The sequence below is a fragment of the Pan paniscus genome, chromosome 13 (assembly GCF_029289425.2).
Source record: "Pan paniscus chromosome 13, NHGRI_mPanPan1-v2.0_pri, whole genome shotgun sequence".
Lineage (NCBI taxonomy): Eukaryota > Metazoa > Chordata > Mammalia > Primates > Hominidae > Pan > Pan paniscus.
Window position 1 is genome coordinate 140,716,658 of NC_073262.2, and position 21,368 is coordinate 140,738,025.

The window sequence follows — 21,368 nt, forward strand, 5'->3', positions numbered from 1 at the left end:
TGTGAACACACTTGAAACAAGTGAAACAAAGTGTCAGCAAAGAGAAGGACAACATAAAAGAAGAACCAAATGGAAATTGGAAATTGTAGAACTAAGAACAGCAGCAGCCAAATATAAAGCTCAGTGGATGGGCTTAATAGAAAAATAAGAGGACAGAGAAAGAAATCTATGAGCTGAAAGACAGAACAATAGAAATCCAGACCACAGAGAAGAAATAGAGTGGGTCTTCGGCTGGGTGCTGTGGCTCACACCTGTAATCCCAGCACTTTGGGAGGCCGAGGTGAGCGGATCACGAGGTCAGGAGATCGAGACCATCCTGGCTAACACGGTGAAACCCCATCTCTACTGAAAAAAATATATATACAAAAAATTAGCCGGGCTTGGTGGCACACGCCTATAGTCCCAGCTACCCGGGAGGCTGAGGCAGGAGAATCCCTTGAACCTAGGAGGCAGAGGTTGCAGTGAGCCGAGATCGTGCCACTCCAGCCTGGGCAACAGAGCGGGACTCTGTCTCAAAAAAATAAAAAGAATGGGGTTTAAAATAGAGCTTCAGGGACCTATGAGACGATAACAAATGATATAACATTCGTTTCATTGAAATCCCTGAAACAGAGAAAGATGACAGCCTGAAAAAGTACTTGAAGAAATAATGGCTAAAAAATTTCCTGAATTTGGCAAGAGACATAAACATACAGAATCAAGAAACTGAGTAAACCCCAAATAGCATAAACGCAAAGAAATCTATGCCAGAGACATATGATTAGACTTCTAAAAATGAAAGACAGAATTCTCTAAAGCAGTCAGAGAAAGATGACACTTCACCAGTACGGGAAAAAGAATTTGGATGACTGAATTTCTCATCAGAAACCAGAAAGACCAGAAGAAAGGGACACAATTATTTTTCTTCAAGTGCTCAAAGAAAACCGTCAAGCTAGAATCCTGTACCCAGTGAATATATCTTTCAGGAATGAAGAAGTAATCAAAACATTCTCAGATGAAGGAAAACTAAGAATTTATCACCAAATACAATAGGCTTTCCTTCTTCTTTAGAGTTTTCTGAATTACGTTTGATAGCAGAAGCAAAAATCTTAGCAATATCTGATGTGGTTCAAAATGTACATAAAGGACATATTTAAGATAATTATAGAAAGGCAAAGGTAAAGGAACATAAAAGGAGATGAGGTCTGTGCTTCACTGGAACTGGCAAAGTGACAACAACACAGGCTGACACGGTGGCTCACACCTATAATCCCCCTGCTTTGGGAGGCCAAGGCAGGAGGATTGCTTGAGGACAGGAGTTCCCAGCCTGGGCAACATAGCAAGATCTCATCTCTAAAAAATTTTTTTAATTAGCCGACATGGCAGTGCGTGCCTGTAGTCCCAGCTACTCAGGAGGCTGAGGGGGAAGGATCACTCGAGCCCAGAAGTTCGAGGCTGCAGTGAGCTATGATCACGCCATTGCACTCCAGCCTGGGCAACAGAGCAAGACCCTGTCTCTTTAAAAAAAAAAAAAAAAAAAAAAGACAATATTGGCCAGGCACGGTGGCTCACGCCTGTTATCCCAGCACTTTGGGAGGCCAAGGCCGGTGGATCACCTGAGGTCAGGAGTTTGAGACCAGCCTGACCAACATTGAGAAACCCCATCTCTACTAAAAATACAAAATGAGCCGGGTGTGGTGGCGCATGCCTATAATCCCAGCTACTCGGGAGGCTGAGGCAGGAGAATCGCTTGAACCCGGGAGGCAGAGGTTGTGGTGACCCGAGATCGCACCACTGCACGCCAGCCTGGGCAACAAGAGCAAAACTCCGTCTGAAAAAAAAAAAAAAAAAAAGACAACATTAGCTGGGCGTGGTGGCTCACGTTTCTAATCCTAGCACTTTGGGAGGTCAAGGCAGGTAGATTGCTTGAGGCCAGGAGTTCAAGACCAGCCTGAGCAACATGGTGAAATCCTGTTTCTACAAAAAAAAAAAAAAAAAATGGCTGGATGTGGTGGCACGGGCCTGTAGTCTCAGCTATGTGGGAGGCTGAGATAGATGATAGGATTGCTTGAGCCCAGGACAGACCTCTAGCAAGACTGACCAAAAAAACAGAGAAGTTATAACATCAGGAATGAAACAAGGAGTACCACTCCAGGCCCTGCAGCCATCAAAAGGATAATGAGGGAATGCCACAAACAGCTCTACACATAGGAAGTTGACAACTTAGATGAAACTGACCACTTCCTCAAAAAACACAAACTACCACAACTCACTTGATATAAAATAGATCATTTGAATAGCTCTATAACCATTAGGAAATTGAACTTACAGCTTTAAAACTCCCCAAAGAGAAGTCTTCAGGCCCGGTGGTTTCATTAGAGAATTCTATCAAAGAATTCTTTGTTTAAAGAAGAATTAACATTTCTATACAGTCTCTTCCAGAAAATAAAGAGGAAGGACAACTTCCCAGTTCATTTTATGAAGCTAGTATTATCCTGACACTAAAACCAGATAAAGACAGTAACAAAAAATCCTTTACAGACCAACATCCTCATGAATTTTGATGCAAAAAATATTTAACAAAATGTTTACAAATAGAATTCAATACACAGAAAGAATTATACACTGCTGGGTGTGGTGGTTCACGCGTGTAATCCCAGCACTTTGGGAGGCTGAGGCAGGGGATCAGGATCACTTGAGCCCAGGAGTTCAAGACCAGGCTGGGCAACATAGTGAGACCCCTCTACAAAAAATAAAAAAATTAACTGGGCATGGTGGTACATGCCTATAATCCCAGCTACTCAGGAGGCTGAGATAGGAGGATTGCTTGAGTGAGCGTGGGAGGTCAAGGCTGCATGAGCTATGATTACACCACTGCACTCCAGTTTGGGTGACAAAGTGAGACTGTCTCAAAAAAATAAAGAATGATACACTGTGACCAAGTGGCATTTATTCCACAGATGCAAGGCTGGTTCAATATTCAAAATGCGATCTAGAGCCGGGAGTGGTAGCTCATGCCTGCAATCCCAGAACTTTGGGAGGCCAAGGCGGGTAAATCGCTTGAAGTCAGGAGTTCGGGCCCAGCCTGGCCAACATGGTGAAATCTCGTCTCTATTACAAATACAAAAATTAGCCAGGTGTGGTGGCAGACGCTTGTAATCCCAGCTACTTGGAAGGCTGAGGCACAAGAATCGCTTGAACCTGGGTAACAGAGTTTGCGTGAGCTGAGATGGCAGCACCACACTTCAGCCTAGGCAACAGAGCAAGACTCTATCTCAAAAAAAGAAAAGAAAAGAAAAGAAAAAATGCAATCAAGGCAGGTCACAGTGGCTCATGCCTGTAATCTCCCAGTACTTTGGGATGCCAAGGCGAGAGGATCACTTGAGGCCAGGAGTTCAAGGCCAGCCTAGGTGAACTGCAAGACCCAGCTCTACAAAAATAAAAAAATTCAATCAATGTAATCTACCATATTAACAAGCTAATGAATAAAGAAGATAACATGATCATATTTGATGCAGCAGAAGCATTTGACAAAATTCAACCATTCATGTTAAAAACTCAGAATAATAGGATTAGTGGGGAACTTTCTCAACTTGAAAAAGAACATCTACATAAAACCTACAGCTGACATCATACTTAGTGGTGAAAGCCTGAATGTTTTACTCCTGTGGCTGGGGGAACAAAGCAGGGATGTCCACTGTCACCACACTTATCCAGCATAGTGCTGGAAGTTCCGGTCAGCGTAGTAAGGCAAGAAAAAGAAGCAAAAGGCATATAGATCAGAATGGAAGAGGTAAAATTGTTTCTAATCAGATCACACGATTGTCTATAAAGAAAATCCCAAGGAATGTACAAGAAAACTCCTAGAACTAATAAGTGAGTATAGCAAGTTTGCAGGACACAAGATAAACATGCAAAAATCTATCTTATTTTTATATAGTGGTAATGAACAGGTGGACAGTAACATTAAAAATATAATACCATTTACAATGAAACAAAATTACTCAGATATAAACTAGCAAAATATAAAGGACTTATATGCTGAAAATAATATAATGTGGATGAGAAGAAGATCTAAGCAGAGACACATGCCATGTTCATAGATTGGAAGATTCTACATACCAAAGATGTCAAAGATGGATATACAAGCCTAACAATTTCTATCAAAATCCCAGCAAGTAGATCAATGGAGGAGAATAGACCCAAACAGAAATAGGCCCATATGAGTTACGGGTGCAGATACAACCGCAGGAGACGCAAATCAGTTCAGCAGATGAAAGTTAGCCTTTCAACAGATCGTGCCAAGGCAGTTAGACATCCATAGGCAAAAGATGAACCTTGACCCAAGTCTTACACCAAGCTTGTCCAACCTGCGGCCTGCAGGCTGCATGCGGCCCAGGACAGCTTTGAATGTAGCCCAACACAAATGCATAAACTTTGTTAAAACATTGATTTTTTTTTTTTTTTGCGATTTTTTTTTTTTAAAGCTCATCAGCTATCATTAGTGTATTTTATATGTGGCCCAAGACAATTCTTCCAGTGTGGCCTAGGGAAGCCAAAGCATTAGACACCCCTGTCTTACACCTCATAAAATAGTGTCTCAAAATAGATCTTGAAATTAAATGTAAAACATAAAGCAATAAAACCGTTTAAAAATAGAAAATCTTCGAGTTCTAGGACTAGGCAAAGAGTATAGACTTGACACCAAAAGCATCCATAAAAGGAAAAATTGATAAATTAGACTTCATCAGAATTTAAAGCTTTTGCTCTGGGAAGGACCATATTAAGAGGATGGGAAGATAAGCTAAATCTAGGAAAAAATATTTTCAAATGGCATATCTGACAAAGAAATGGTATCTAGAATATATCAAGAACTTGCAAAACTCAACAGCAAAAATAATATTAAAAATTCAATCAGAAAATAGGGAAAAAATATAAACAGACATTTCACCAAAGAGGAGACCCAGGTAATAAGCACAGGAAAAGATGTTCAACAGCATTAGTTATTGGGGAAATGCAAATTAAAACCACCAGATATCACTAACACCTATCAGAATGGCTAAAATAAGAATAGAGACACCACCAAATGCTGGTGAGGGCGCAGAGAAAATATCTATTGGTAAACAAGCAATAGCCGAGTCCAGAGGTTTAAGAAAACTTTGTTCAGGCAAACTTAAGAAATTAATGGGCCGGGCGCAGTGGCTTACACCTGTGATCCCAGCACTTTGGAAGGCCGAGGCAGCTGGATCACGAGGTCAGGAGTTCGAGACCAGCCTGACCAACATGGTGAAACCCTGTCTTTACAAAAATTAGCTGGGCATGGCGGCACATGCCTGTAATCCCAGATACTCAGGAAGCTGAGGCAGGAGAATCACTTGAACCCGGGAGGTGGAGGTTGCAGTGAGTCGAGATCCACTGCACTCCAGCCTGGGCAACAGAACGAGACCCCATCTCAAAAAAAATTAAGAAATTAATTATTAAGTTAATTTTTTTTCCCTGAAAATAGGGTAATGAGTTCTGTTTTTCAGTTTGTTAGGTCAGAGTATGCAAGCCATTGTCTTTAGGGGTCTCTTGCCCATCTCCTGTGTGTGCGCACACCCACACGCACTTGCACACATACACACACACACACACCCCTCGTTTGCTGATGCCTGAAATGTTGAGAACAAAGGGTTCTCCCCTGTTCCATACTATACTGGTTTGGCAGTGAGGACTAAAGAGAGCTGTGCCTTGGGGCCTGCAGGAGGCAGAGTGCTTGCTTTGGGTAGGAAAAGGGTCCAGATAGAACTGTCACAGTGAACACCCAACACGTCACCCACAGTGGGCCTCGTTGACCTTCACTGGGCCAGGGCAAGTGAAAACTTGGCAGGGGAGGTTTCTGGGGCCTGCAGCTGCCATTGAGATAGCCACATGGCGCGTGCTTAGGAAAGATGTAGCATGAGTTTGATTTTATTTTAACACAATGACTTTCATGGAGACAGGATTCCTTCCTGAGACATTTGTTTATTCTTGCTTAATCCCTTGTTTCTTACAGGACAGAGAACACCCCAATGATTGCCGGCCTTGGGAAGGTGAGCCCTGGTGAGCTTGAGGAGATGAGTTGATTGCTTTGTCATCAGTGTCCCCAGCGGCTCTAGTAGGAATCTGGGGCTTTAGGGAGATCATATTCGTGATCTCATAAGCGGACTGACAAGAAAAAGCCTGGAATCTGATTTATCAACCTGGAGAGCTGTACTTTTTCAGATCTGTGGATTAGTGGCACTTGTTTAGCATTTAAAAGGGAAAAACTCCTTGTCTCTGTCTCTTCTGACATGAGAAACAGTGATACTGTTACAGCAGAGGTGAAGTGTCAGGCTGCAGGTTCACCATTCCCAAAGGCGTCGGCAGCCCCCGCACCATCGACGTTCTGTCCCCGATTGGTCTGTGGGGTGGTCAATCCAGCACCTGCCGCCAGCCCTCCACTGGGGCCTGTCCTGCTTCTGCGACAGTAACCAGGCTCAGGTTTTGCCGTGCGAAGGCAGAGGTACTGGTCACACCTCGGCGTCTGCAGGCTGCTCCCTCACTGTGCGGCCTCTGGTCAAAGGCCACCACCTTCAAGCAACCCTCCATGAACCACAGCTACATTGGTCCCCCCATGTCCCCTGCTGTCACTCTCTATCCCTGACACTGCTTTATTTCCCCTATCTGATGTTTCTCTGTAGTGTGTTCAGATGTATGCCCCACCTTCTGCTTCCCCCAGAGCAGGGGCTTGGCCATGTCGGCCTCAGTATCCCCAGTACAGAGAAAGGGCTTGGCGCCCAGGAGGCCGGGCCTTGGGAAGAGTATGAATGGATTCCCTGTTACTTAGAATATTCAAAATTATATTATTAACAGTGATAACTATGGCTACATTTACTAGAAGGAAGAGTGTGTGTTTGTTTGAGATGGAGTCTCACTCTGTCACCCAGGCTGGAGTGCAGTGGCACGACCTTGGCTCACTGCAGCCTCCATCTCCCGGGTTCAAGAGATTCTCCCACTTCAGTCTCCAAGTAGCTGGAACTACAGGCATGCGCCACCATGCCTGGCTAATTTTTGTATTTTTAGTAGAGACAGAGTTTCACCATGTTGTCCAGCTGGTCTCGAACTCCTAACCTCAGGTGATCCACCCGCCTTGGCCTCCCAAAGTGCTGGGATTACAGGCATGAGCCACCACGCCCAGCCGGAAGAGTGTGTTTTAAGTGGAGTCCAGTACCTGCTCGTATTGACCTGAGTGATGAAGTAGTGGTGCCATCCACAGGCTTTGAAATACCCAGGGTTCAAATCCTGGCTTGAAGCTTCACTCACCGTGTGCCTTGGGTCAGGTCGCTGGAACTCCCTGAGTCCTGGCTGCCAGATGGGAATCACGGTAACAGCTTCCTAGATAGAGCTTCAGCTCACAGTGCTGGAAGCCCCCCAGCCCCTGACCTTCTCCGTGCTCCTGCAGCTGCATCTGCACCTGTAATGGCACAAGTGCCACAGCTGGGTCCCAGCCATAGCACCACACCCCCACTGGTTCTTCAGCTTCGCCCAGCCCAGACCCCAATGCCACCAGCGCTCTAGACAGCCCCCCTCCGCCACCCAGCCTAGACTCCATCCTGCACACACCCTCCCCAGCGTGCTTTCCCTCACCCATTCCTTTCTGCCTTGGTTGCGTGCTGGCAGCCCTGCACCTGAGCCCTTGTGGGTCCGTCTGTCTGTCCTGTCACTGTGATGCTAGCTTGTGCTCCTGCCTTTAAACTTGACATCTCAGCTAGGCCCTGGCCCATGTCCTGAGAGATCCATTCCTCTGAGTTCAAAACCTGTCCCAACTGCTCTCCAACCCTCTTCCCACCCTGGGCACCTCTTGCTATTCAGGTTCTCACCTCTGAAGTCCGGGGGATGCCCTCAGTCCCTCCTTGTCATCATCCCCTGCCTCCAATGCAGCACCTTCCTGTCTGTCTGGATTCCAGAATACACCCACTACCGGCCTCATGTCCATTTTCATGGCCACCAACCCTAGACCAAGGGTCTGGATGCCTGCCATGGCCTCCTGGGGGCCTGCTGCTGCCATTTTCCACACGGCCACAGAATGACCAACAGACAGGCCAGTCAGACCATCGCATCCCTCCCTCAGCCTCACTGCGTCTGCCCCGTGGCCGGGCCTGCAGGGCCTGTCGATCTGTCCCTGCGCCTTCACCCCCTCCACACTCTCCACCCGCCACGCCAGGCCCCTCTGTTCTAGAGACAGAATGCCTGTCTGTCCCCTGCAAAGCCCTTGCTGGGACGCCATTCCCTGCCCTTGTACAGCCATCTCTGTCACCACCCCACCTTGGGCCTGCGAGGTCCCTTCACAGCGCCAACTGGTGGGTAGGAGTCTGTTCCCCTCTTCCCCTGCTTTTGTCCGTCTGCCTCTCTGGGATGCTGGCTCCTCGAGGGAGCCCTTTCAGGGCTGCTTTGCTGAGGCATCTCCAGTGCCTGGTGCTGTCAGGAGGTACCTGGTGAAGTCAGTTTCTGGGGCACTTCCACACCCTCCAAATGGCAGCACTCAAAAAATATGGTCTGTCTGTGACTGTCAGGAGAATGAGCAGTTTCAGGAAATGCCACCTGTACCGTTGAAAGCTTTTTGGCCCTCCTTTATTTTGCAAGAATTGTGCATCCACTTGTTGTGTGTCTGCCCCCAGGCCGCGGAGCTGGTGACCCAGAACTGCGAGGCTTATGAGGCCCACATGAGGGACGTCCGCGACTACCTGGAAGAGAGGCTGGAAGTGAGCGCAGCGTGGGGTGGGCACCAGGAGGGGGAGGGTGCGTGGGGCAGGTGCCCAGAGGGGGGGTGTGGTGCTCCCGGACCCCAGGACCTGTGGGGATTGCAGCGTAGCCTGGAACTCAGCAGGATGCAGTGAGGGAAGAAAGAACAGTGGCGGTAAGTACATTGGGATCTGAAACCCCGAAAGCAGGACCCTAGGCCAGGGGCATGATCTTTTTTCAGAGACACAGGATCAAATATGCAGAGGTGGTATACTTCATGGTTTATGTGGAAGGTTCATATGTTTCTGAATATTTGGTTTTTCTCCTAATTAACTTTGCTTTCCATAGTCCGTCCCCGTAACTATTCTGGGTAGATGCTGATTGAAAAGTATGCACCTGCTGAGGTTGTGTTTCTGGAAAAGCCTAAATTTCAAACAGTTGCTGGTGGTGGTGTCTTTGAAGCTGTCACCAAATATTTCACTTATTTTTTTCAGGCTGAATTCGGTCAGAAGAGAATCCATCTGAATAGCCAGTTTCCAGGCACCCAGCGGCTTCCCAACACCTGCAACTTTTCCATCCGGGGACCCCGGCTTCAAGGTGATGGCCCCTCACCCTGGTCTTGCTGAGTGTGAGCACAGCTCCCTCGGTGCGTGGATTCTGGTCCGAGCCAGTGACTCCCACTTGCCCTGCCCTGAGCATGACACAGCTCGGGCTGTCAGAGGGCCTTGCTGGGGTTGCCAAGAGCAGGCTCGGGTGGCTGTGCTGTGGTCCACAGGGCTCTCGCCGCTGGCCCCTCCTCTCCCTGACGTGGCTCATTTTGCTGCTGCTGGGATGTGGACTGTGGCAAACTCTCGTGTCTGGCATTAGCACCACCCCAAAAGCCGTCAGGGAAGGAAGCAACATTAAATTCTAGACATTTGTCTATTTTGTTGGCAGTTTTAATTAAATATTTGAGTAAGGGAAAGGGGAGGCGATCAGTTTTAAAAACTGGCAGAGGCTGGGCACAGTGGCTCGTGCCTGTAATCCTAGCACTTTTGGAGGCTGAGGCAGGCTGATCACAAGGTCAAGAGATCGAGTCCAGCCTGGCCAACATGGAGAAACCCCATCTCTACCAAAAACTACAAAAAATTAGCCAGGCATAGTGGTGTGCACCTGTAGTCCCAGCTACTTGGGAGGCTGAGGCAGGAGAATTGCTTGAACCTGGAGGTTGCAGTGAGCCATAATTGAGCCACTGCACTCCAGCTTGGGCGACAGAGTGAGTGAGACTCTGTCTCAAACAAACAAAAAACAACAAAAATAACTGGCAGAGTAAGGATCAAGTGCAAATCTGGATTTCCTGCAACATCTGCCTCAGCTAGGAGCAGTTAGGATCACCCCCGTCCCAGATGCACCTAAAACCTGGTCTGCCCTGACTCCCTGAGAGTGGAAGTCCAGGTGATTGACCAGCCGCATGTCATTTGGGAGGAGGTTATAGTGGCCCTGAGATCACGATGAGCTGCATCTGTAAACAAGTTTTTGACTTCTTAGAAGATGAAAGTGTTGCTTCTTTCTTCTTCCTGGATCACGCAGAGAAACCCAGCAGTCGTGTTTGGCCCATGAAGAAGAGCCCGTGGGTAACTGTCATGATGGCTGCATTCATGAGAACCTGGGCTGAAATGCGTTCTTGTGGGCAGTGAAGCCTGGGTCTCCTTGACCATCTCAAATTCCTCACCATGGAAAGGAGAGTTCTCTGTCAACGTTCCCCTTGTTCTGGGGTCAGACTTTGTGTTCAGTGACAACCTGTGTTACTTTAAATGAGACAGAGGTTCTCATTTTGTTTATTTATTTTTTGATTCAGGTCTCACTCTGTCGTCACCCAGGCTGGAGTGCTGTGGTGCAATCACAGCCCACGGTAGCCTTGACCTTCTGGGTTCAAGTGATCCTCCTGCCTCAGCCTCCCTAGTAGCTGGGACTACAGGCATGCACCACCACACCTGGAGAACTTTTTTTTTTTTTTTGAGATGGAGTTTCACTCTTATTGCCCAGGCTTGAGTACAGTGGTATGATCTCGGCTCACCACAACCTCCGCCTCCCGGGTTCAAGCGATTCTCCTGCCTCAGCCTCCAGAGTAGCTGGGATTACAGGTGCCTGCCACCATGCTGGGCTAATTTTTGTATTTTAAGTAGACACGGGGTGTTGCCATGTTGGCAAGGCTGGTCTCGAACTCCCGACCTCAGGTGATCCACCCGCCTTGGCCCCCCAAAGTGCTGGGATTACAGGCATGAGCCACTATGCCCGGCCTTGGCTAATTTTTTAAAAATATTTTGTAGAGATAGGGTTTCCCTGTGTTGCCCAGGCTGGTCTCAAACTCCTGGCTCAAGCAGTCCTTCTACCTTGGCCTCCCCAAGTGCTGGGATTACAGGTGTAAGCCACTGCACCTGGCTGAAATTCTCATGTTAATTACATCAGCAGTCATTAATGGCTGTGCTTGTGAAAGAAGAGGGAAATGCCTTCTGGCTTAATAGAACTCCCACGTGTCTCTACCATCCAGAACACAGGTGGAGACGTGATATTGCCGGGGCTGCCAGCTTGTAAGGAAGGAGCGGGTCAGGACACCAGGTGTCTTAGCAGGCAGTTGATTACAAATGCGATTTTCAAGGCCAGCTTTGTGAGGCAGAATAGTGTCTGCGTTTGTGCAGCCAAGGGAGAAAGGAAGCGTTTTCTTTGGCTCCTGCTGTGAGATCTCTCCCCAGCTGCCAGAATGGCCGGCGCTGGAATTCCACCAGGTGGCACAGAGGGAGGGAAGCAGCCTGCGCCCAGCAGGACCCCGGGAAGGGACAGAAGGGCAGCCTGGCTGGAGCCCCATCTCAGGGGCATGTGCTCTGTCTCCGCAGGCCACGTGGTGCTTGCGCAGTGCCGAGTGCTGATGGCCAGTGTGGGGGCCGCGTGCCACTCGGACCACGGGGACCAGTAAGTGCTCTTCACAAACCCAGTCCAGGGCATAGGGGTCCTCCGGGCACTGGGTGTGGTGGGCAGGCGGCAGGATCCGGCCACTGGGCCGCACTCTGGCTGGTGAAGGACAGCCCTGTCTGGGCCCTAGGAGGGGCAGAGGGAGGGCTTCCTGGAAGAAGTGACTTCCAAGCTGCCATCTGAAGGACTAGGACTTGTGCGGGAGAAGAGGGCTTCTCGTGCTCAGTTCTGAAGGCGGAGGGGGGGCAGGGCCTGGAGGGCCAGCGTGGCCGGGGCTGGGGAGGGCTGGGGTGGGGATGGCCCGAGTGTCAGTGCTTACTTAAACCTCACGGAAGTGGGAGCCCTGAGGGCCATGGTGTGAGCAGACTCAGGTGTCAGATCAGCCATCTGCAAGATGCAGCAGAGATTCTCAGATAGCAGGGCCCGGGTGAGCGGGTGGGCTGCCTGGCGGAGACTGTGGGGTAGAGGGCGTGGGGTACCCGAGCAGCGGCCTGCTGGCAGCAGGGGAGAAGCGGTTCTGGGTCTGGCCTGCTGAAAACGTGAGGCCCCTGTGGGAGGTCGGAGTGGACGCAGGAGGAACACTCAGGGCTCTGGGGAGAGAGCGGAACTGTAGCCAGCAGCACGTGGCCATCAAGGTCAGGGCAGAGGGATTGTGCAGGAGCACCTGGAGCGAGACAGTGGTGGGCCTGGCTCCAGGGAAAAGGAGGGGCAGGATGGGGCCCTTTGTTGGGGGGACAGTGCCCTGCTGCAGGAGGGGCAGGGGAGGAAAGGGACCCGGGTGTGATGAGGGCAGGCCCCTTGACAGAGCCCACATCTCGAGCCTCCAACAGCCCTGCTTCAGGATGTCCCCACGCAGTCATCTGTTCATGGCTAGATACTGACTGGGTCCCTAGTGTCTGCAAAGCCCCATGCCAGGTGCCATGAAGTTACCAAGTGGCTCAGGTGGGCCGCATGGGTAAGGCACTGTCTGTGTCGGCATCCGTGTTCTCCAGGACCTCAGACCCCTCAAGGACAGGAGAGCCCCTGGCCCCAGAGCTCAGTGCGAGAGAGAGGCAGTGTCACCTGGGAGTGCCAAGTGCAAGAGAACTCTGCAGGGAGAACGGGGGTGACTTTGAGCCGCACCTTGATGTGGGTGGTCTTAGGGGTGTGCTTGGTCTGGGAGTTTAGCAGGAGGTGGATGCCAGGCGGGGCAGGCGCGCATCCGGGTGGGCAGAGCCCCACTAGGGGAGTGGTCCAGAGCAGGGGGGGCTGTGTCTCTTCCATGTGCCCTCAGCAGCAGCTGCAGCTCGGTCTCGCCCTCCCCAGGCCGTCCCCAGTGCTGCTGAGCTACGGTGTCCCCTTCGACGTGGCCAGGAACGCGCTCCGGCTCAGCGTGGGCCGCAGCACCACCAGGGCCGAGGTGGACCTCGTCGTGCAGGACCTGAAGCAGGCCGTGGCGCAGCTGGAGGACCAGGCCTAGCGCTGGGGCCGCCTTCCCCACCCCGCTTCTAGGAAGCCCGTGGCAGGGCACAGGGTTGTCCCTCCAGTTCCCTCCTGAGGGCTGTGCCAGGATGACTGTCTCATGCCCCCTCTGCATTTTGTCCTGGAGTGCCTGCGAGTGTGCACCCCCAGTTTCCTTCCCTGGACCCCTGCAGAGCTCACAGGGCCCAGGACACCAACGCCGCATAGGACCGCCCACATAGGAACGCCCACATGGGAACGCCCACATAGAACCGTCCTCCAGTGGTGAAGCGGAAACACTTCAGCTTTATCCACCCTCCCCACTGGGAACTGGGCAAGCCTGTTGTGAGTGCCCTTTCCTGGAAGGTGTTTTTATCTGGAAGATAGAATCCAAGTATTTATAACTCATTGTCAGCCAAATGCTATCATGAACGTAGGAAACTTGATTTTTTTGTTTTGATCATGGCCTCTACATGCACCTTTCCAGAGTGGTCTCTTCTCAGGCCCTTTTTAGTCCCTTTCCAAAGCTGCCCCCACCACCCTGCTCCTCTGGCCTCAGTGCACAGTGGCCCCCAGCCTCGGCCAGGCCTGCTCTGCTCAGCGCCCACTGCCCACCACCCCTCCTGCTTCCCCGAGCCTGACCCTGTTCCGCCCACTGGCAATCAGGGCTGCGCGCTTCCCCGTCCACGGTCCCCAGGCCTTCCTGTCTTGTCCCTTTTGATCATTAACTCAGGGTTTCAGCTCCAACCTCGCTGAGTTGGTGCAGCTCCGGGTCATTCCTGGGGTGGGAATCGGATCATCCCTGACTCAGCTTTTACCTTAATTTTATTTGCAGAGGATTCTTTTCTCAAAATGCTCTGGCATTTGGACACACATCACATGTCGGTATTTGCATAGGAGTCATTTTCAGTGGAATAACATTTTTAATGTGTGGTTTTACGGTTCAAGGAACTACATGATGATTTTGAGGAAACACTTGCCAGAAACTAAATTAACGAATAAAAGATTTCAGTGCCCGACTTGGGGATCCTGTGGTTTCTCTAGTGGGCGCTGCACTTGGGCACAAAGTCATCTGACAGAGCCTGTCGGGGGGAAGCCAGGGGTGCAGCAGCCCCCAGGTCACCATTGTGTGATGATGCGTTAGCCCAGAAATCCAGCTTGAGGCTGCGTCTCCGGAAGCCCCTACAAATGTAATGGGTCCCCCATCTGCAGCTTCCCATTGCTGCCAGGAAGAGGCTGTGGTGGTCCTGACTTCCCTAAAGAAGAACTATGGATTGTCCAGAACAATCTGGAAAGGGGTTAAATGTACTTGGGCCCTTGGGGCTGCAGCCCAGAGACTCGGTCCGTGTAGTTGGAGAGGGGGCCGAGGCAGGGGCTGACACCTTCTCGCCCCAGAGGCCTGGACACACCCAAGTCAGGGTCCTGAGCCCATTGCAGGCCCTGTGGAGCCACTGTGTCCCCAGAGATTCCTAGGAGCCTCCAGGGCCGAGGGCCGGGACCCAGAGGCGGGGCGCTCAGCTCTGTGGGTGTCAACACAGCCAAACATGTAGACCTACTGGGCACCCTTTACTTCAGACACACTGTGGTGGCGGCTGGGGGTCTGCCCTTCTGTGAGAGTTGGGGGAACCGTCTCCCAGGCCACTCGGGGCTCCTGTGAGAAGCTCAGTGGCGCGTGTCCTCAGCCCTCGCTCCGCAGATGAAGAGGCGGGTTCCTGCCATCTGGACAGATCTGAGCAGCCTCAGGGCCAGCCTCCTTTCTCTGCTGGCCATACCCAGCCCTGACCTAGCCTGGTGTGGGCCTTTCCCTGTACCCTGTACTCCATCCTCCCAGCTCCAGGCACCTGGCACCCTCACACTGTGGGAGTGGCTTGGGCAGGTCCTCAAGGCCTGTCCCCCCACCCGACCCCGCCCCACCGCCTCCCATCTGCCTTGTGGCAGCTTATCGGGTAACCAGAGCTGGCAGCTTCATCCACGTCTGAAACAGGAAGCCCCGGCCTGTGCATGAGTCGCCACTGAGAGCCCAGGCCAGAGGATGGAGGAGCAGCGGGCACTCGTGGCCGCCAAGGATGGGGATGTGGCGACATTGGAGCGGCTGCTGGAGGCTGACGCCCTGGGCCCAGGCATCACCGATGCTCTTGGGGCCGGCCTGGTTCACCACGCCACCCGGGCTGGCCACCTGGACTGCGTCAAGTTCTTGGTGCAGCGGGCCCAGCTGCCCGGCAACCAGCGGGCCCACAACGGGGCCACCCCAGCGCATGACGCCGCTGCCACGGGCAGCCTGGCCGAGCTGTGCTGGCTGGTCCGCGAGGGGGGCTGCGGTCTGCAGGTGAGCGGGGATGGGGCAGCCTGGCTCCACGAAGCTGGCTGGGGTGGAACCAGGGAGGTGTGAGCCATGGAGGCTCAGAGTACCAGCCACCCCGGGCTCCACGGCCCTGGGCCCTTTGTTTCTCTTGGGGACTCAGTCAGTGGTTACCGTCTCTGCCCCACGCCTCTCAGAGCACAAAGGCTTGAGAACCAAGAACACCTCCTAAATTTTCTTATCACCTTCCCTGCCAAGAAGCTGGGCGTTGCCAGTGGGGGTCTTGCCAGATATCAGGACCCCTGTCTCTGATCAGGCCTGGTCCACAGGGCCTGCCTCCCAAAGGGTCTAGAAAGGGATCCTTACAGAAGCACTGTGGGAACTTGGGCTTGAGAGCTGGGAGCCTAGCCCTGGGGGACGGGAGTGAGGGCTGCTGATGGTGATCGTCTTGTCCGGATCATTTCTACTGGGACCCCCTCCCCTATCCTGCCTGCCCAGTCCCCTTTGTGCAGGCGAGGCCCTTAGGGCTGTCGCTCAGCCCTGTGGAGCTTTCAGGGCTGAGGGTGAGCAGGACTGACCGGCCTTAGAACGCCGCCCAGAGGTCAGAGTTGGGGTGGGGGCCGGTGGGGCCTGCTTAGACTGCGGAGCGGGAAGGTTCCCCAGCACCTGGCTCGCCAGAGTGCCTGAGAGTCCCGGCCCAGCATCCTGTTCCTGTCGGCCCTTCCGCCAAACCCAAGGGCAGCAGGCGGGAGCTGTGCCTGCCTGGGGATCCATTCTGACAGGGCCCTTGGAGAAGGCCCAGGCCTGCCGGACCCCTGACACCTGTGGTGGGAACGGTCCCTGGCCCCGGGACCCTGTGGCCAGCGGGAGGGCACTGGGGCAGGGGACCAGCCAGAGGTAGGTGTCCTGGGAAGCCTTTCTGACCATGAGCAGAGTGGGCAGGTGTCTGCGGGCACCCGACTGAGTGGGAAAGGGCCTTCTCCACACTGGGGACGGGCCCAGGAGAGGGCAGGGTTGCCAGAGGTGGCCTCCCAAGACCTGGACCTGAGTCCTGGCCCTCCTCTCACCTCAGTCCCAGCAGGGAGCACCTCCCTCCATGTTGCAGGCAGAAACGGAGGGAAGGAGGAAGGAGCTGGAAGCCCCTTCGCTGGGTTGCAGGCAGTGTGAGCCCTCGCCCAGGGCCCACCTCCGGCAGCTGGCTCTGACCTCATGGCCTACCCCCCACTCACTGACCTACCCGGGGCTTGGTAGGACCAAGATGCCTCGGGCGTCTCCCCGCTGCACCTGGCCGCCCGTTTTGGACACCCAGTGCTGGTGGAGTGGCTGCTCCACGAGGGCCACTCGGCCACGCTAGAGACCCGGGAGGGAGCCCGGCCGCTGCACCACGCCGCCGTCAGTGGGGACCTGACCTGCCTCAAGCTCCTGACAGCCGCGCATGGCAGGTAAGGAGCCCAAAGTCCCGCCTGGGGGGGCAGCCTGGGGCGAGCTGGCCAAGGGGAGGCTGCACCATGGAGGGCCAAGAGGACAGGCTGGTGGCCTTTGAGGTGAATCCTGCAGGCGGGCATGCTGTCACTGTGGGGGTGAGCTGGCAGGAGCCAAGGGCAATGAGGCCTCTACCCACAGGCCAGGCAGTGGCAGTGCCATGCCAGGGCCCAAGGGGACACAGGCCAGTGCTTCAGCTTGGAGAGTGGCTGGGGGCGGTGACGATGGCAAGATGCTGCTGTGATGCCCAGGGCAGCTCTGGCCCCACCTGGGGGCATCTCGGGACCTAAAACAGCTGGGGACGTGGGCAGCTGGCAACCTGTGAGGGCACCCTCCCATCACCTGACAGGAGTGAGGACTGTCTAGTGGACTTGGGGACACAGAGGCTGGAGCTGCCTCTGCACTGCCCCACCCCTGTGCTGGGACCCCTAGAGCCGGGCGCTGGCCTCATCGTCTCTGGGGCCCTGTGCCCCCTGCTGGAATTAGTGGATGGGCAACGAGGAAGGACCAGGGTCAGGACAGCCAGTGAGGCAGATGGCCTCCCTCCCCACCTGGAAGCTCCTCCAGTCCTCGCCCTGCTTACAGATGCCACTGTTGTCATAGGAACGGGCCCTCTGCCTCCTACTGCCTTGGCTGCACTCCAGCCTGGGCGATAGAGCAAGACCATGTCTAAAAAAAAAAGAAGAAAACCAGGAGGCTTCATGTTAATATGCACACACACACACGCACACACGCACACACAAATGGGAAGGTCCTGTACCCCCGGCCTAGTTCCCGCCTGGCATTGACCAGCAGCAGCCGAGAGGTGGCTGCCCCTGGCCAGACCATGCCCCCTCCAGTTGCCCCCGACCCACTGGCTGCATCATGGCCTGCTCCCAGCCACTGCGCTGGACACCGCCTGTTCCAACCCTGGATGCAGTCAAGGACACCTGGCAGAGTCTGGTGAAAGCACGGATCCTCCCCTGAGAAGGGCACCAAGGCATACTGGCAGCCCTTTGGGGCACATTCCATGAGGGAGTGGACCCTCAGGCTCTGCAGGTGCACAGGACAATCCCTGTGTGGTCCAAGGCCAGGAAGCAGCCACCAAGGTCCTGTGTCCCCCTTGCTAGGAGCAGGGGAGAGGCTGCTAGGGGGGGCTGGTACTGGGGGACTTTGTGAGAGGAGGGGGATTCAAACCCAGGTGCAAGTCCCTGGACAAATCAGCTCCCAGCCTCTGTTTCCCCTCTGCCAGCTGAGGCCTGTGACTGGACTCTCCTCTGGGGTGGACCCTGAGTTGCTCAGATTCGTCTTTCAGAAGTGGGGAGCAGGTGTGGGGGTGCTCGTGAGATCCCTTCATTACTCCTCAGCTTCCCCTCCTGAGAGGGGAAGGGCCCGGAGGTGGAGGGTCTGGGACAGGGTGGCGTGGTCAGCAGGCTTGGCGGGAAAGCAGGCACGAGCCCGAGAGTTGACCCTCCCCGGTGACTTTGGCCCTGCCTCCACACCGCCACTGTGACCCCCGCCCAGCCAGTGCAACCCTCAGCTCCACAGCTACCAGGCACCCAGCGCCATCTGCCACAGGGCACAGGGCAGAGGGAAACCCTAAGGGAGTCGGGGGTCCATCCTGGGCCTCCACTGGGACAACTGAGAACCTGGAAGCCAAGACTGTGACCCCGCAGGTCTAAGAAGATGTGTGTTTCAGACCTGGACCCAGGAGTCCAGAAAAGGACAGGATAGGAGAGTGGGGTTGCACAGCCACCTGGGGGAGCAACCTGGAGGGGGGAACCCCGCAGCAGCAGCTGGAAAGCATGTGGGAAACTCAGTCATCACGGGCAGGGCCAGGGGGCAGCGGTGAAGTCCAAGCAGCCGAGGGATGGGCTCAGCCATAGGCAGGGACTGGGCCTCCAAACCCTCCCTTCCCTGCAGCAGCGTGAACCAGCGGACACGCAGTGGTGCCTCCCCACTCTACCTGGCCTGCCAGGAGGGCCACCTGCACCTGGCCCAGTTCCTGGTGAAGGACTGTGGCGCTGACGTGCACCTTCGTGCTCTCGACGGCATGAGCGCCCTGCACGCTGCCGCCGCCCGTGGCCACTACTCCCTCGTCGTCTGGCTGGTAAGTGGGTGCCAGAGGTGGGAAGGGGACATCCAGGGAGTGTGGGCCCTCCAGCAAGCAGAGCCTGGAGCCTGGATGGGGGCTCCAGAGGGAACTGAGGACACGCAGGGCTGTTGGGGCATCTGATGAGCTGGTCCATGACTCCCGAGAATCTGCAGCTCCGGCCAGGCTGGGCCCCGAAAGTTTTGACCACCTGTAGTGCACTCTGCTCTGTGGGGTCGTGCCAGGGCTCCCCTGGGGCTCTCCTAGTCCCTCTCTCCCTGGAAGTCCTGGTAGGCCTCCCAGGTGCTCTCACAGTTGGTGGTGGCCCGGGTGCTTTGTCTGCGCCCACACCAGCAGTGCCCAGTTCGGGCCACTCGGCCACTTGTTCAGGCCCTGCCGCCTGAGATCCCCGGGCCAGTCCCCACCTTCCTCCACTTCTGGCCTCTTTGGGGAAGGAAGACCTGAGACCCCAGAGCACAGTGGCTGAGGTTGGGGAGGTGCCATCTTCAAGGGGGGGCTGGGGACTTCCTGCCTCTACAACAGAAAAGCAGAGCAGGTGGGACCTGTAATCCCAGCTACTCGGGAGGCTGAGGCAGGAGAAGTGCTTGAACCTGGGAGGCGGAGGTTGCTGTGAGCCAAGATCACGCCACTGAACTCCAGCCTGGGCAACAAAGTGAGACTCTGTCTCAAAAAAAAAAAAAAAAAAAGAGTAGGGGAGGCCCTCTTTGAGGAGGGGACTTGGGGGCAGAACTGAGGATGGACAGGAGGCGGCCGGACAAGGAGTGGGGCCCAAAGCAACTTCCTGAGGGGGGCACAGCTCATTCAGAGGCGGGGAGAGCCTGGCCCATGGGGCCCGGGGATGGGCAGGAAAGGCAGACAGAGGCGCTGGGAGGACCGGGGCTCTTTCCTGAGGGTCCTGGGGAGCCACAGAAGGCGCGAAGCCAGGAGCAGTAGGATCTGACTGGCATATTGGAAGGTCACTGTGGCTGCTGATGGAGAAGTGAGAGCTGCCTGCCCCCAGACCTCCCATGCTTGCCTGGGGCCTCCTGTTTCCTGGCTCCCACCCACTCAGCTCCAGCTCCTCCAGCAAGCCAGGCTGGCTCTGCCCCCGGGGCCTTTGCATGCGCTGCACCCTGTGCCTGGCACACAGCTCCCCAGCTGCCCCTGGGGCCTTCCCTGCCCAACTGGTTTATGGGGGGAGCCGCCTGCCCCGACCATCCTCACTCCTGCTTTCCTCCCCGCCGGCGCACCAGCACCAGGCACACGGCATGTCTGACTCCTGGCCTTGGTGGTGGTTTCCACCAGCCGGCGTGTAGGCGCCAGGAGCTCCGTGGGTGCAGGACTTCACCACCTGCTACGTTCCCCGCACCTGGCACGCAGTCAGGTTCGGGAGATGTTTACTGAAGCAATGGGCGGGCAAGTGAAGGAACAGGGGGCCTGGTCCCTTAGGATGGCGCCTGCTGCTCACCATGGCCCTGAGGCCCTTGGGACGGGTCCCGCCTGCTGCTCACCATGGCCCTGAGGCCCTTGGGACGGGTCCCGCCTGCTGCTCACCATGGCCCTGAGGCCCTTGGGACGGGTCCCGCCTGCTCACCGTGCCCCCGGGCGCTCGGGATGGCGCTGGCCTGCTCCCTGTGGCCCCAAGATCCTCAGGCTGGTGCCTGCCTGCCCACTTTGTCCCCAAGGCCGCCTGAATTGGCCTCTAGCCTCCCTTCGTGGAGACTGCAGCCCCTCCCGGTGCCTCGCCTGCAAGTGCGCCCCTCCCCACCCCGGGGCTGCCTCTCCAGCTCCTCCTGCTGGAGCGGCCTACCCCAAAGGAAGCTCTCTGGGCCTGGGTCCCACCCTGGCCGTCCTCCCTTTGCCCCTCCAGCAGTTCTGACCCATTCACTCCAGACCTCAGCCTCCCAAACTACGCCGCTCCTGGGATGAGCGGCGGCTGCACACAGTGGGCAGAGCAGCAGCAGCTCACCACAGGGGGTCCTGAGGGAGGGAAGCAGGGTGTCCACTGAGCCCCTGGGACTGTGCTGAGGCATGAGCGGCCCTTCCTGGGGAGAAAGTGGGCAGGCCTCGGGGTCTCAGGGCCAGAGAGGCCACTCCAGATGCGAAGGAGCCCCACGGCAGCCCTGTCCCTGTCTCTGTTTCCAGCTCATTGTGCTTTGCCCAACAGACACTTCTGAGTACTGATCAGTCAGGAGCGCCCTGGCTGCGCTAGGAGGCACTCACACCGAAGGCGATGGGCTGCTGGCAGCTCTGCTGTTCTCGTGGCCTCCCCAGTGGGGAAAGCGGGCACACTCAAGGCAGGAAGGAGGGTGAAGGCGGGGAGCCAGCACGCCCATCACCCGTCTGTCAGGAAGGCAGGCTGTCCTAGGAGACCCCCGCGTCCCACTGGCAGGCCCAGGCCCCATG

At 54.9% G+C, this 21,368-nt stretch overlaps 2 protein-coding genes across 8 annotated transcripts in view; both read left to right on the forward strand.

The window, feature by feature from the left end:
* SCLY (selenocysteine lyase) overlaps positions 1-14,129 on the forward strand; it is a 54,036-nt gene extending 39,907 nt beyond the window's left edge. For all 5 annotated transcript variants that reach the window (XM_034955461.3, XM_034955460.2, XM_034955463.2 and 2 more), the window contains 5 exons: positions 6,014-6,050; positions 8,658-8,741; positions 9,216-9,318; positions 11,595-11,670; positions 12,976-14,129. In XM_034955461.3, the coding sequence (XP_034811352.1) occupies positions 6,014-6,050; positions 8,658-8,741; positions 9,216-9,318; positions 11,595-11,670; positions 12,976-13,129 (454 nt within the window). In that variant the 3' untranslated portion in view covers positions 13,130-14,129. The remainder of the gene's footprint in view (positions 1-6,013; positions 6,051-8,657; positions 8,742-9,215; positions 9,319-11,594; positions 11,671-12,975) is intronic.
* Positions 14,130-14,887: 758 nt separating this feature from the next.
* ESPNL (espin like) overlaps positions 14,888-21,368 on the forward strand; it is a 32,887-nt gene continuing 26,406 nt past the window's right edge. For 2 of the 3 annotated variants that reach the window (XM_003813095.7, XM_034955465.3), the window contains exons 1-3: positions 14,888-15,436; positions 16,661-16,851; positions 18,794-18,980. In XM_003813095.7, coding sequence (XP_003813143.2) covers positions 15,143-15,436; positions 16,661-16,851; positions 18,794-18,980 — 672 coding nt within the window. In that variant the 5' untranslated portion in view covers positions 14,888-15,142. The remainder of the gene's footprint in view (positions 15,437-16,660; positions 16,852-18,793; positions 18,981-21,368) is intronic. The other variant, XM_034955464.3, reaches the window with a different exon arrangement.